We start from the raw sequence: 14,114 nt of genomic DNA on the forward strand, positions 1-14,114 counted from the left end.
CAGACTGGATCCATGCAGGCCCTCCTCCCTATGCCTCCTTTAAGCTCCTTCCTGCTTCAAGATCTCCGCACAGGCTGTTTGCTCCGCTGGATGGCTCTTGCCCCTGTTCTTCGTCTCCTTGGAGAAGCCTTCCGTTTCCACTCCCCCTAAGTAGCCACCCTCTCCCTCGTGAGTCTTTGTTATTGCACCCTGTTCCTTTTCTTCATCGCACATAGACCAGTTTGAAATGATAGGTTTATTTATACACATTTTAATAAGCAGAGCCCATAGCAGGGTATTTGCACACCTAGTGGAGGGTGTGGCTTATTCAATGTAGTTGATATTTTTTGAATGAATGAATGAACCACTGCAGCTTTCACATGGCTCTGCCTTCTTTCAAACTCTGTTGTGCTTTCGGTTAATCCTTTCAGTTAGTCCTTCTGTTTAGGACTTTATTTTTTCTAGTTATTTCTAATTATTCCCCTCCCGACCTTGGACTTTTCTGAAGACTCTGTTCTGCTTAGCATGATACTGGCTCTGTTGCTGACACACAGTAAATAATTCCTGATTTCTGGGTGGATCACCTACCATGTAAGATGTGAATTTTAACTCTTAACCTACCCTCCACCCCAGTCTGAGATTATGCTGTAAAACAAATTTTTCTCCTGAATTGAACCATCCAGAGTGGCCGGAGCCCTTGGGAATGGTGAGAGCTTCCCCACTTCTCTGTCTTTGGCATTTAAAGTATAAGATGTGCTGGAAGGATGCTGGTCTTTAGTGCATATTCTAGAAAGAGAAGAGCTAGAACTGCTGTGTAGGCTATGGAGGGGCCATTCTTCTCACTGTTCTTTCTAGCTATGAACAGAGAGGACACGTTTTCAGAATAAAACATACCTGCATCCTTTTCAGAAAGGCGACTACAAGCGATCTTAATTAAGTCTGAACATTCTGATCAAAGTTATCTCCAGTTAATTGTGACAGTCCTTGTTTTTGATAGCGATTGTATGTCGCTCTTGTTTTAGAAACTCAGTATGATTCCAGTTTTTAGGAAAAAAAAAAAAAACCACATATCTGTACCATCATTGGAAACAGAATAAAACCTAATTGGTTTTTTGTTCATGAAGAGAGAAATGGGAAGAAATTACCGTAGTGTGATATATACTGTAGAACGAACAAAACTGACGCCGCCTCCTATTAGTACGCGATTGGATTCACCCAACAGCTCAATGGAATGATCAGTATGGTTAGAAGCTTGGGAGCCTGTAAACTGGGCACCATTAACTACTCATCTAATTCAGTAGTTCTCAACCGGTGGGGGGGGGGAGTTTTGCCTATAGGAGACATTTGGCAATATTTGAAGACATTATTGGTTGGCACAACTTGGAGTGGGAGGTAGGGTGGTTGCCACTGGCATCGAGTGGGTAGAGGCCAGGGATGCGGCTAAACATCCAACAATGTGGAGGACAGTCCTTACCACAAAGAAATCTCAGCACCAAATGGCAAGAGTGCCAAAGCTGAGAAACCCTGAAATAGCCAATTAGCCAAAAAGTACGAGCTTTCAGTATTCCCGAGGTTTCCGTAGTTAAGAGTAGCAAATAACAGAATGATCATCATTTATTAAATACCTGTGACATGCCAGGTGCTTTATATTCATAGCTACTGAGTGTCTCAGTCAGGATCTGACCCCAGGTTTATTTGGGGACAATGTCTCTACTCTTCCTTTTTAGCTTTTTGGTGTAGGTGCATTTTGCCTGGACATGATGGTATCCACCTTCTGCTTCCTGTGTTTTATATAGATCAGATTATGCGTTTAATGCATATTATGTAATACGCTCAGAGGAGAAAGCTATGAGGCAAGAAGAGGCCAGTGTGTCACCATGGGTGTGAAGCTGAAAACATCCAGACAAACAGGCCTCAGGTCCATAACTCACTACATGAGCCAAACGCCTGTGGAGGATGGTAGCACGGAGCCTGGCCCTTAGTAGGTACTTAATACATATTTATTGGGCAATTTTTCCATAATCAACAGAGTCCTGGGGTAAGCCTCAAATGGAGCAGGGTTTTCAAATGACCCATTCTGTTATATGACATTTAACTCCTCCTGGGAGCAGTTTACCCATCTCTAAGGCACCCGGTATTTCCGGAACTGCAGAGCGGTCTCACCTGTGCGTCTTCCACTTGCCTTGCACGTCTTCCTCTTTGTTTTTCACTGTCCGTTCTCAGTCAGTCTGGCCTGGAAAAGGCTCACCCCTGACCCCACCTTCCTCACAGCAGTGCTCTCCTGGCATCCTCTGCTTCGGGCACTTCCAGGACCCCCTGCATTTTGCTCCTGTTAACAGTTTACAAGATGGGGGCAGGGCATATGTCAGAATCTCCAGAGGAGGAGCTTATTTGAGAATGGGATTTTATATTTGGAAATAAGCAGGAAAAAAAAACTACAACTATTGTCTTTGTAAAACAGAGAACTGAAAGAAAAGCTTGGAAGAAATCCTCTTACCTGGCAATAATATAGATTTAGCAAACCTGGGGTTGGTGTGACCGTTTTATGTTTTGGAAAAGAAGAAGTTCAAAGAAAAAGAGTTGAGAAGCACAGCAATGTGCCCTCTCCGTTCCCCTGCCTTTGCTAGTAAGGACGTCCTTCCCTCAGCACTTGGATTTCTTGGAACCTGCCCCTTTCCCTCCCTGTACAAAGCCAGTCACTCCTGCATGCTCCCATAATGCTTTGCTTTTAACGTTCTAATATGTCACCCATTGTCCTTTACCTTTATCATATTGAGCTCGGATACAGTAAATGCTGCTGAAAGAGAAATGGAAGAGCACCTTGACCCCAGTGAACCAGTGGGAGGCCTTAGTCCTTGACCCTCAAATTTTGGTGTGGGGCTTCCCTGGTGGCGCAGTGGTTGAGAGTCCGCCTGCCGATGCAGGGGACGCGGGTTCGTGCCCCGGTCCGGGAAGATCCCACATGCCGCGGAGCGGCTGGGCCCGTGAGCCATGGCCGTTGAGCCTGCGCGTCCGGAGCCTGTGATCCGCAACGGGAGAGGCCACAGCAGTGAGAGGCCCGCGTACCAACAAAAAAAAAAAAAAAAAAAAAAATTTTGGTGGGCTTGGCATTGCTTACAGTGGATTCTATGACGACTCCATCCTTAGAGACCCTGAATCTCTAGAATTTGGAGGTGAGACATCAGGAATTTAAAATTTTACATGCTTTGGCTTATAAATCACACTTTGGGAAGCACTACAGAACTTGGGTTTCGATGTTCTAGAAACAAAACAAGCGTTTGATTAAGGCAGCCTGGCTGCATTGAGCCATTGGTTTGTTCGTGCAACAGGTGTTCATTGAGAACCACTAATTGTAGTGTGACCTGTCCTAGGTGATGCCGGGCAGTAGCTGTCCCTTTTGTGGACATGCCTGTCCACTCCTTTTTTGCCATTTGCTGTTTCCCCCCTGGCAAGCTCAGGCCCATTCTTAGGGCCCATCCTAGTCCAAGTAGCAGATGATAAAGACTTTTAAGGCTGTGTTTGGTGGGTGCAGAGAAGAAGAGTGTGTGGGGGGGGAGAGGGTTCCCATTGTAATAGAGAAGTAAATGCCTTGGTATTTCAAATCACTGGAGAAGGGAGGGGTTTCTTTTACTGAATTCCTATTATGTGCCCAGCACTTGACATATATTTTCTAATCCTCACTATAAGCCAATGAGCTCAATGTAATGATTCCCATTTTACAGAGGAGGTAGCTGAAGCTTACGTTTTGTTACTCTCCATAGCTAGAAACAGGTGGACCCGGACTAGAGCTCAGGACTTAACTCTAAGACCACGCTCATCCTTCTCTTCCTGGAGTCCTCTGTTCCCTCACTATTCTTCCAGCCTCTGTGCTTGTCTGGAACATCCCAGTACCTGCCCTGTCTGGACTTAAAGACTGTTCCCTGAGGTGTCCAAAATTGCTCTGTCACCTTCTTAACTGTCCTAGGGGTGAGTAAAAGACAACTTGGGTCGCTTTATAGAAAGGATGCTGACCTGTAGAGTGAGTACGTAGGTCCAAAATCACAGATGCCGACTGATTCACTCCCTTACTGCGAGTAAAGCTGCATTCAGTTTTTATTGTAAACATACCTTGCTTCCTTTTGGCCCCAGCCTTAGTCAGGATCTGCAGCCAAATATACTATAAAATGTTACCGACGGCCTCTTGCTGGTGAAATCTGAAGTCTTTTTCTCAGGCCTCAGTTCCTGAACACGCGTCAGATATATTTGATGTAGAAGATTGTTCATTTTCTGCATTTGATATAGTGATTATTAATGGTTGAGGAAATTAAGGTGAGCGGAGGGGGAAAATTGGCCTAGTAAACTCTCATTTGGTATCAATTTGAAAAGTCTAGGCTGGGTCCACCCGATTGAATCAGCAGATTCTTGAGCCCACAAGCTGTGCCTGTCACTTCCTCAGAAGTCTAGGAGTCTGTGGCATTTGATAGGGGGACCATCTTCTTAAAGCTTCCTCTAGCTTCCATGCCTGGAAACCTTCCTAGCTCTTCTACTTCCCCAGCGTCTGCCTCTTCTGCCTCCTTCTTTCCTGAATTTTCTGTCGTGGGCATTCTCCAAGTAAACTGATCTTCAAAGCTGCATCTCTGTTTTTCTCTGCATTTCTGTCCTTGACCTCTCACCCAGGCTCTTGTCCCTTTTTTCTCTTGCCCAGAGGACAGGAAGCCTGTCAACATCTCTCTCAAACCAGTTCCCCCTCTCAACTCTGCTTCCTCCATCATTGGTTCATCCGTTGGGCCAACTGGTTTATAAATGTTCCAAGAATGATCCATTCTTCCTATGACCCAGGCACAAAATCTGAGTTAACTTGATTACTTTGTTCTTTCTCCCAGGATAGCTGTCTAGTCAACGAAAAGAGGAAAATCTTGCTTCAGAGATTTCGTGTCTTCCCCGTATTGGGCATCCTCAAAGATTTGGTATCTGCCTGGTATCTCTTTCTTCCTTTCTGTCTCCCAACCTCAGCTGTCATTGCTTCCTGTAGCTATTTCCCAGATGGGCTCCCTATGTCCAGGGCTAATGGAGGGTTGCTGGAAATAATAGCAAATGTGCTGAGCACTTATATGCATCATGCTAAGTATTTTATATTCGTTGCTTTATTCAGTCCGTACAACCACCCTGTGAGGGTTGGTGCAATTTCCCTCATCTTGCAAATGAAGAAACTGAGGTTTAGAGAAGGTAGATGACTTGCCTAAGTGCCCACAGGTAGAGTGGTTGAGCTGTGACTCAACCACTCATTTCTGTTTTGTTCCAGCGGATGCTTGTAACTGTTAAATTCTGCTGCCTCTCAGGATATAGTATGGTCTCTAATAGGGGGCCATTAATAAATGTTAGTTTCCTTCCTACTTTCCCTCCTTTTTCTATCCATCACCTCTCCCCCAGCCTATGCTAAATTCATACAATGCCAGTGGCTCTGAGCTCCACCACTCTTCAAGGCTCTCCTTTCTCCTGCATGCACTCAGTCCTCTCCACCAGGGGCCCGCTGGCCTGTTAGGAACGGGGCCGCACAGCAGGAGGTGAGTGGCGGCGAGCAAGTGAAGTTTCATCTGCCGCTTCCCATCGCTCCCCATTGCTCGCATTACCGCCTGAACTCTCGCCCAGCCCAGTCCTTGGAAAAATTGTCTTCCAGGAAACCGGTCCCTGGTGCCAAAAGGTTAGGGGACCGCTGCTCTCCACTTTTTCCAAGCATCTCCAGTGCTTTCCTGCTCTGTGGTTGCGTATTTTGTTATCTTAAATAAATAAATCCTTGAAGGGCTGGTGAGCTGCTGTTTCGTTTCTTTTATGTGTTATCGAGTACTAGGGTATCGGACTTTAAATGTGGTAGGTTTTTGGTAAATAATTGTTAAATTATTGCATTTGGGTTTTATCTTGAGAGCAGAGGTTACTGAACCATCAGGGATGTATCACAAGGAAAGACTGGAATCAGAGGGACACACAACCCACCAGGATTGAGTGGAGGGGTAAAACTGCTGGCTGACTAGTTAGCTAATTGCCACAGTCCAGGCGGGAATTCCTGAAAGAATTCTGGTCTAGACAGAAGGCAGAGAGGAGAGGCGCACAAGGTAAGAGGTGTGGTATGCCCTGGCTCTCCTATTAACATCTTCCTCAGCAACTGCGATACTATTACCTGGCCTGTGCTCCTGTAAGCAGCAGAGACAGCTCCTGGAAGCTAGGGAGAGATGTTACATGGTGTGGGTAGGTTTGGGGTCCCCAGATCAAGGCTCCCGAGGTCTGCAATTGAGTATACTGGGGTGGGTGAGGAGTGTTACTCAGTGTAGCCTGGTTTAAGAGGTGGGACAGAATCAGCAACATTCTCCCAGAATTACTTTAATCGCCTCCGCTCGGGTAGGTAACAGCCTAGAGGTTTGTGACCACTGGTTGTAATATCTGAGGTTGTAGAATCTGTTTTGACCCTTCTGCTAGTCAACGGAGCCCAGAGCAGCAGCTTGTCGCCCAATCCCAGTGCATGATAGAAGCACTGGGGCTAGGGGAATGCAAAGAGAAAAGTCTGGCCACTTTTCATCTGGAAATTCCGCTTAAGAAGAAAACAATCCTACACAGAACTGATCTGGACTTTGAGGGCAGATCGGGAAACCGATTTCGGCCGGAGTTGGCCTGGTGGGAAGGAAGAGAAAGTCAAAGGAAGGAGAAGTGGAGTCTGACATGAATTAAACCTCGGCAGGGACCAAAACAAGGGAGGCCGTCGCCCTCCTAACTGTCGGGGAGACACGTCAGCTAGAGCTCGGGGCAATTTCAGCTGGCGATCTCCCGGGCCCCGGGAGGGGCGGCGGAAGCCTGGAGACGGGCTCTAGGGCCCAGCGGCCGGGCGCTGGGCGGGGGTGAAGTGTAGGGTTACAGTGACGATCCCGGACTACCCTCCCCGCGCGGTGAGCGCGGGGCGCGGGGAGCGCGGGCGGCGGCGGCAGCGCACGGGACGCTCTAGGACCCAGCGGCGGTGGTCCGGTTTGGGGCTGGAGGGGAAGCCTCGGCGTGTCTCCTCTTCCTTGTGAATGGGGCTGCTTGTCGGGCGCCGCTTCCCCAGGCTGCCACACGCCATGCCCGGCGCGCTGCCTGGCGGCCGCCTTCCCCATCCGCGGCACTGAACTAGCCATGATCGCCTCATGTGGAGGGCAAAGTTGCGGCGGGGAACTTGTGAGTCTGCAGTGAAAGGTAACCAGTCCCCGCTCCGGGCGCAGGGCGGGCGCCTCCGACTCTCCCGCGCAGAGGACCCGGCCCATCGATGCTCCCCGCCCCCTGCCGCTCCGGGCCGGCGGCTCCTCTCCGGGAGTTCGGGGCGGAGATCGGCCCGGCTCCGGAACGACTTGGGCAGCCTTTTCGGTGCCGGGGGCCGGGAGTGCTTGCCACCGGAATCTTGATCTCCCTTATCCATATTGCTTTAAAAAAAGAAAAAGAAAAATCAGAACTCTGTTCCCGCGCCACTCTGCAGGCCCCGGAGCCGGCCGGCCGGGTCGCAGCGCCGCGCCTCCCCGCGCCCCCTCGAAGACTGGGAGTCGTTTGGCCGTCGTGGCCCGTGGCCGGGGCTGCAGGCGCGCCCTCGCCTTGGGGCTGGCCTTTCCGGAGGGGCGCTGCCATATGGCCGCCCTCTCCGCGACGCGCCGGCGCGCGGCTCTCCGGCGGCCGAGGGAGGCGGCGGAAGGGGTGGCCGGTGGCCGCTTCCCTGCGCGCGAGACAAAGGCGCGCACGGTGGCCCGCCCGACGCGCCGGACCCCTCCTGTAGCCCCAAAGTCTAGTCTCTGGCGGGTGGGGGCGGAGAAGCGATCGCGCCGCGGACCCCCGTCCTCGGATCGCGTTCTCTGATTGCTTCTTCTTTGTTCTCCCGGGACAAGTTTCTTTGACAGAAACTGGGGAGTTAGATCCAGCTCTCCCTTGCTGTTCGTGTTGCTTCAAAAGAATCTGGTTTCAGGGGGAAAAACATTAAACTTTCCAAGTGGAGATGGCTCTTCTTGGAATGGGACTTTCGTGGCACTTCGGTCGATGACAGCTGGGCAGAGCGGGGCCCGCGCTGTGGCAGGGGCCGGACGTGCCCCGTGGGCAGCCGGGCTGGAGGACCGGGCGGCGAAACCGACGAGCGCTGGCTCGCACCCACCTCTAGGGCCTCCGCCGCGGCGACCTTTCCAAGTTTCCCTCTTAGGAGCCCAGGCTGAGAATCCGGCTGCCTGCCCGCAGCTCCCGCGCCTCGCCACGCCCTACTCTCTAGTATCTTGATTGGTGGCTGTAAAGACTTTCCCTTTCCATTTTTGTTCGAAGGGTCTTTGCTTCTTTGGCTTTGGCGTCGGTTTCCTGTCCCCGAGTGGCACATGCTTTGGAAAATGCCCGGCTAGTGTGTGGATCACCTGAACTGAGGCTTCAGTAGACGTGGCCCTGACGATGGGCCTCGGAGCCTTTGAGGTTGGGACCGAACATTTTCCGCCCTCGGTCCCCCTCAGTTCCTTTGCCCTGTCCTGATTCAGTGCGGACACGGTTGCCCGTTTTCTTCTTCCGAGGCATGTTAGGAGAATCGAGTTTTTGTACTGCTTTTTAAAGTCCTTGGTGGTGTTGGAGATAGTGGGTCACTAGAGCCATTTATGATGCCGGAAGATGCTTTGGACTACCCCAAACAATAACGTTACTTGCTATAAGCAATACAACCAGAATAGAGGGATTATTAACAGCTACTATTCCAAAAAATTTCCTTCCTTTTCAGGAAGTGAAAAGTCTGGGCTTGAAATGTTGAATAGTCATTTCTCTCTCTCTGCTTCCAAAACTGGCCAGTGTGTCGCTGCCAAGCTAAGATTTCCCCTGGCCGCCCACCACTCCGGGCTGCCCACCACTCCGGGCTGTCCACCACTCTGGGGTGTCCACCACTCCTGGACCCGGCAGCTCTCCGTGGACGTCCGACCCAAGTTAAGCATTGGTGTCTCTCCAGCTTGCAAGTTCTTGAAGCATCTAGACCAGTGTGACATTTATCTCCCAGGACGCTGCTCTGATCATCATAGTACATCTACTATAATGCTTTTTATGGAAGCAATGTGGGCACAATCCTTAATACACTTTGAACTGTTCTACAGAGGAGCAAAGGGTTGGAAACCACTGATTTGACCAGAATTAAAAGGAGTAGGGCATAGAGTAGAAGGCTTTAGAGCTGCCTGCCTCTACTCTCCCTGGTGGGGCATGGGGGATGTTTAGTTTCTGGATGGGTATACTTTGCTTTTGTGAGATACATTTTTCAAGATAAATGAGGAAACCCTTGTGAACTCTGCAAGTGGATAGGAGGAGAGAAGGTGCTCTTCACTCCACTCCCACTCCCTTCTTTTTATTAGTATTTTTAGTTTTTATAAAAATGTTTACTTATCTAGCTGCACCGGGTCTTTGTTGCAGGATCCCTGCATTGGGAGCACAGAGTCAACCACTGGACCACCAGGGAAGTCCCCTCTCCCTTCTTTTTTTTTTTTGCGGTACGCGGGCCACTCACTGTTGTGGCCTCTCCCGTTGCGGAGCACAGGCTCCGGACGCGCAGGCTCAGCGGCCATGGCTCACGGGTCCAGCAGCGGCCATGGCTCACGGGTCCAGCCGCTCCGCGGCATGTGGGATCTTCCCAGACCGGGGCACGAACCCGTGTCCCCTGCATCGGCAGGCGGACTGTCAACCACTGCGCCACCAGGGAAGCCCTCCCTTCTTTTTAAAATGCACCCAAGTCTTGGTCTTTTGGTTCTGTGTGATGGTGGGGGGTGAAGAATACTAATGTACTGAAGGGCATGTGGAGATCAAAGCACTTAAAAATACATCTGTTCATGCGAGCTAATGGAGGACTTTCGGTTTAAATGAGATTTTAAAGTGCTGTTAAGAAAAGCACAGGAGTGCAGAAATGTGAGTGATTTTCTGGGAAGGCACTCTGCTGATTAGACTTGAGAGTGTCTTCTGCCCTTGGCCAGTTCGTCTGGAGGCTTCTGTGGATAGAGCTCTGCTTTTTTTTTTTTTTTTAAGTCTACCCCTGTGGAGAATTGTAGACCCAGGGCCTGGGGGAAAGATGACCGACCTAATTGAAATTAGATGGCAGTCTGGCTGGTGAGAGTTCTGTTGAAAAGTACAGCCCCTAGGTACCAGTGCTTCATAGCAATTTGTGAAAATGCTTTGAAAATGATAAAGCACTGTATAACGTAAAGCTTTTTAAAGAAAAAAATAATGAACAACTTAGAAAACAAGGAATTGCTAGTGAAAATCGTAAAAATCTGATTTTCCAGGCCAATACATTAAAAAGGAAGTGACTTTGTAAGACCCATTAGTAGTCCTGATAAGCAAAATTCTCCCAGAGTAACATCCTCACTCCTTGCAAGTAGCTATCTGCATTTTAAATGCATATGAAAGCTTAGATCAGGAAATTCTCTAGTGTTTTGAATAATTTTTCTCCTCCTATTCTTTCATTAGTTTTGGTAGGTTCTTATGTCCCAGAATTCACTAGGCAATAGAATACTTGAAAAGCAAGGGGTAACTTGGAGGTCAAGTAAGAGGACATAATTATAAGGTTCGTTGGAAATAGTCTGAGGTTGTTGAGGTTTTTATTTGTTTGCTTAGCGATTTAAAAAAATTGTTTTATTTTGTTGGTTTGTTTTGTGAGGGAAGGCAACATTTAAATCTTGGCCATTGTGGGTGGATCCGTACACTACATTTTCTGGAACGGAGGCACGCCTGGGCTTGCGTGTTGCCACCACTCTGAGTTCTTCTCTAACTTGTGAGGCCCTTGGCCTCCATCCTTGTGAAATCGTAGGGTATATTCATTCCAGGCTCTTAGGACCAGACTCCTGGACTCCCAAAGTGTCTCACACATCAGGCATTTTTTCTCCCTTTATTGGGGGGGCGGGGGGAGTAGCCCTAACGTGTTAGGAAATGTATCCCTGTTAAGCCTCTGGAGAATTGGGCTTAACTTAAAAAGAATAATAAAGTCACATGATCCTACTGTGTGTGTTTCAATCTGTATTTGGGACTTCACTGGCCAGTACTGCAGCTATATGTACACCTCTTTTCTTGTTTGTTTTGTTTTTAAGTAAAATGCCTGTAGCTCACTTGTTTGTTTGTTTAACTTTTAGTTTTGAAATGATTATAACTTTATGGGAAGTTGCAAAAATAGTAGAGAGGTCCCTTGTACTCTTCACCCAGTTTCCCCCATTGGTAACATCTCACATAACCAGAGTACAACAGTAGAACCAGGAAATGGACCTTGGTGCGATCCAGACCATATTCAGATTTCACCAGTTTTACGTGCCAACATTCGGGTTTGTGTGTGTTATCCTCCCGTGCAGTTTTTTTTCACATGTGTAGCTCCCTGTAGCTACCACCACAATCAAGATGCAGAGTTATTCTATCACCTCAAAGCCCTGCTTTGTGCCACCCCTTTATGGTCACCCTCCCCTTCCCCCTATTCCATCTCTAAACTGTAGTAACCACTCTGTTCTCCTGTATAATTTTGAGAATATTACATACATAAAATTATGCAGTATGTGATCTTTATGAGATTAGCTTTTTCACTCAGCATAATACCCTTGAGATCCACCCAGACTATTGCTTTATCACTAGTTTGTTCCTTTTTATTGCGGAGTAGTATTCCCTGGTGTGGATAGACCACAGTTTGCTTAAGCATTTGCCCACCGAAAGACACCTGGTTGTTTTCAGTTTTTGGCTCTTACAGTTAAAGATGCTATGAACGTTCATGTACAGGTTTTGGTGAGGACAGAGTTTTTGTTTCTTTGGAACGAATGCCTAGGATTAGGATTGCTGGGTTTTGTATGGTAGGTGTATGTTTAGTTTTTTAAGAAATTGTCAAACTTTTCCAGAGTGTCTACCATTTTACATTGCCACCAGTAATGTGTGAGAGATGCAGTTTCTCTGCATCCTCACCAGCTTTTGTTTATTATTTTAGCTGTCCCAGTAAATTTTTTAATCTCATCATGGTTTTAATTTGCATTCCCTAATGGCTAATGACGTTGGACATCTTTTCATGTGCTTGTTTGCCACCTGTATGTCCTCTGTGGTGCAGTGTCTGCTCCTGTCTTGCCGTGTTCTAACTGGATTATTATTATTATTTGCCATTGAGCTTTGAGAATTCCTTATATATTCCAGATATGAGTCCTTTGTCAGATGTGTGGCTTGCGTATATATTTTTTTTCAGTATGTAGTCTGTCTTTTCAGTTGCAGGAAAAAAATGTTTAATTTTGCTAACATCCAATTTATTGAGTTTTTCCTCTTCTGGATTGTGCTTTTGGTGTCACATCTAAGAACATTTTGCCTAGGTTAATATTCCAAAGATTTTCTATTTTTTAAAAAAAATTTCATGGTTTTACATTTTATATTCAAATTGTAGTTCACTTTTACCCTCTTAAGAATGTGTATGTCTTGCTATCCATCTTCTAAACCATCTCTTAGGTGTTGATTATGCATTTAGTGCTCTGGAAGCACACGGGTGAATCAGGCATAGTTCCCACTCTCCAGAGCTCGCTATTGGTGAGGTGGTATGTGGACATTCCCAGGTGTTAATATTATGATAGAAGAGAAGAGCGTGATGTATTTGGGGGCACAGAGAAGAGAAGCAGCAGGGAGGTCTCACTTTGATTAGGTGGTCAGGGAGGGCTTCCCTGGGCATGTTGCCCAAGCACGGTGGGAAGAAAATGGGTTCTTGCCTTTGATCTAGTTTTTAGATATTTTACTGACATGAATTCTTCAGTGTGGGTTACCCTGGTTCTTGAGCACAGGCTGAAGGACTTAGGGCAAACTGAGTGGTTGAGGACTTTCTTGAACAGCACATGGCATAATAGGTTAAAAAAAAAAAAAAAAAGAAAATGCAGTACTTAAAACTGAGTATGAGTAAGCTTGAATTGATTTAAAGTTAGAATATGTGTCAAAATGAAGAAGGCAGTAATATTTTGGATTGTTTAGGGTCAGATGGACTTAGTTTGCTTCCTGGCCCTAGTTTGCTTCCTGGCCATGCCACCTCCTTTCTGTGTGATCTCAGACCCGTGCAACTTCATGGAGACAGTGGAGACAGTAATGGTTCTTACCTGGTGGAGTTGCATGCAGGTGAAATGAATTGATGCACATACAGCACTTAGCTCAGTGCTGGCACATTCAAAGCATTCAGTAAATGCCTATTATTATCATTATTATTATTAGTAGTAGTAGTAGTAACATAGCAGAAAGACAAATGGTTTTATAATGTTATGTGTTTTCTCATGTATCTGTTTCTTTGAGAAACTGGAATCCCAGTTCTTACTCATAGAAGCTTGCCTTTTCACACTTGGGAAAACTGAGCTGTATACCAAATACTGTTTATTTATTTAAAATTTTATTTTATGTCCTTATAGTTAATTTACAATGTAATGTTAGTTTCTGCTGTACAGCAAAGTGATTCAGTTATACATATATATATTCTTTTTCATATTCTTTTCCACTATGGTTTATTACAGGATATTGAATATAGTTGCCTGTGCTATACAGTAGGACCTTGTTGTTTACAAATATTATTTATTGATTGAGGTTAGAAGCTAGGATACTCTATTCACGACCTAGTGCTCCTTATAGAATATACCTTTTCCCTACCTCTAAACCAAGAGTTTCTGAGTAAAGAACAGTTTTCTCTCCGCCCTGACCACAGGAGGTGGTAGGAGGTGTGTGCTGTCCTGAGCTAGTTCAGAGTTTGGGGTCCTTATTACCCGAGGTACAGTAAGCCAGGGCTGATGTCACTGTGTCCCAAACTTCACTACTGGCAGCTCCCTTTCCTTTCCTTTGATGACCAAGCTGTTTATTTCCCAGAGGAAACGGACTGCGCCTTAGATGTACAGTTGTAGAGCAGTGGTTCTTAAACGTGGGTGGACATCAGAATCGTCAAGAAGGCTTCTTTAAAACCAGACTGCCGGGCCCCAGCCCCAGACTTTCTGTTTCAGCAGGTCTTGGATTGGGCCTGAGAATTTGCATTTCTAACAAGTTTCCAGGTGATATTGTCACTGCTGGTTCGGGGACCACACTTTGAGAAGCACGATTTTAGAGCATTGGCCCCTATAAATTAGACCTAGACTGAGGTACCTTACTCTTTGGAACTGATTCTGTTCATGTTTAATGGT

The 14,114-nt window shown here is 47.0% G+C and overlaps 1 protein-coding gene across 10 annotated transcripts in view; it reads left to right on the forward strand.

Annotated features, from left to right (window-relative positions):
• Positions 1–14,114, forward strand: part of AMOTL1 (angiomotin like 1) — a 175,618-nt gene that overhangs the window by 59,591 nt on the left and 101,913 nt on the right. The window contains exon 1 of one of the 10 annotated variants that reach the window (XM_067750743.1): positions 6,891–7,176. The exons of the other annotated variants lie outside the window; for them this stretch is intronic. Coding sequence (XP_067606844.1) covers positions 7,128–7,176 — 49 coding nt within the window. The 5' untranslated portion in view covers positions 6,891–7,127. Of the gene's footprint in view, positions 1–6,890; positions 7,177–14,114 lie in introns of those variants that run through there. 10 annotated transcript variants of the gene reach the window in all.

The sequence above is a fragment of the Pseudorca crassidens genome, chromosome 9 (assembly GCF_039906515.1).
Source record: "Pseudorca crassidens isolate mPseCra1 chromosome 9, mPseCra1.hap1, whole genome shotgun sequence".
Lineage (NCBI taxonomy): Eukaryota > Metazoa > Chordata > Mammalia > Artiodactyla > Delphinidae > Pseudorca > Pseudorca crassidens.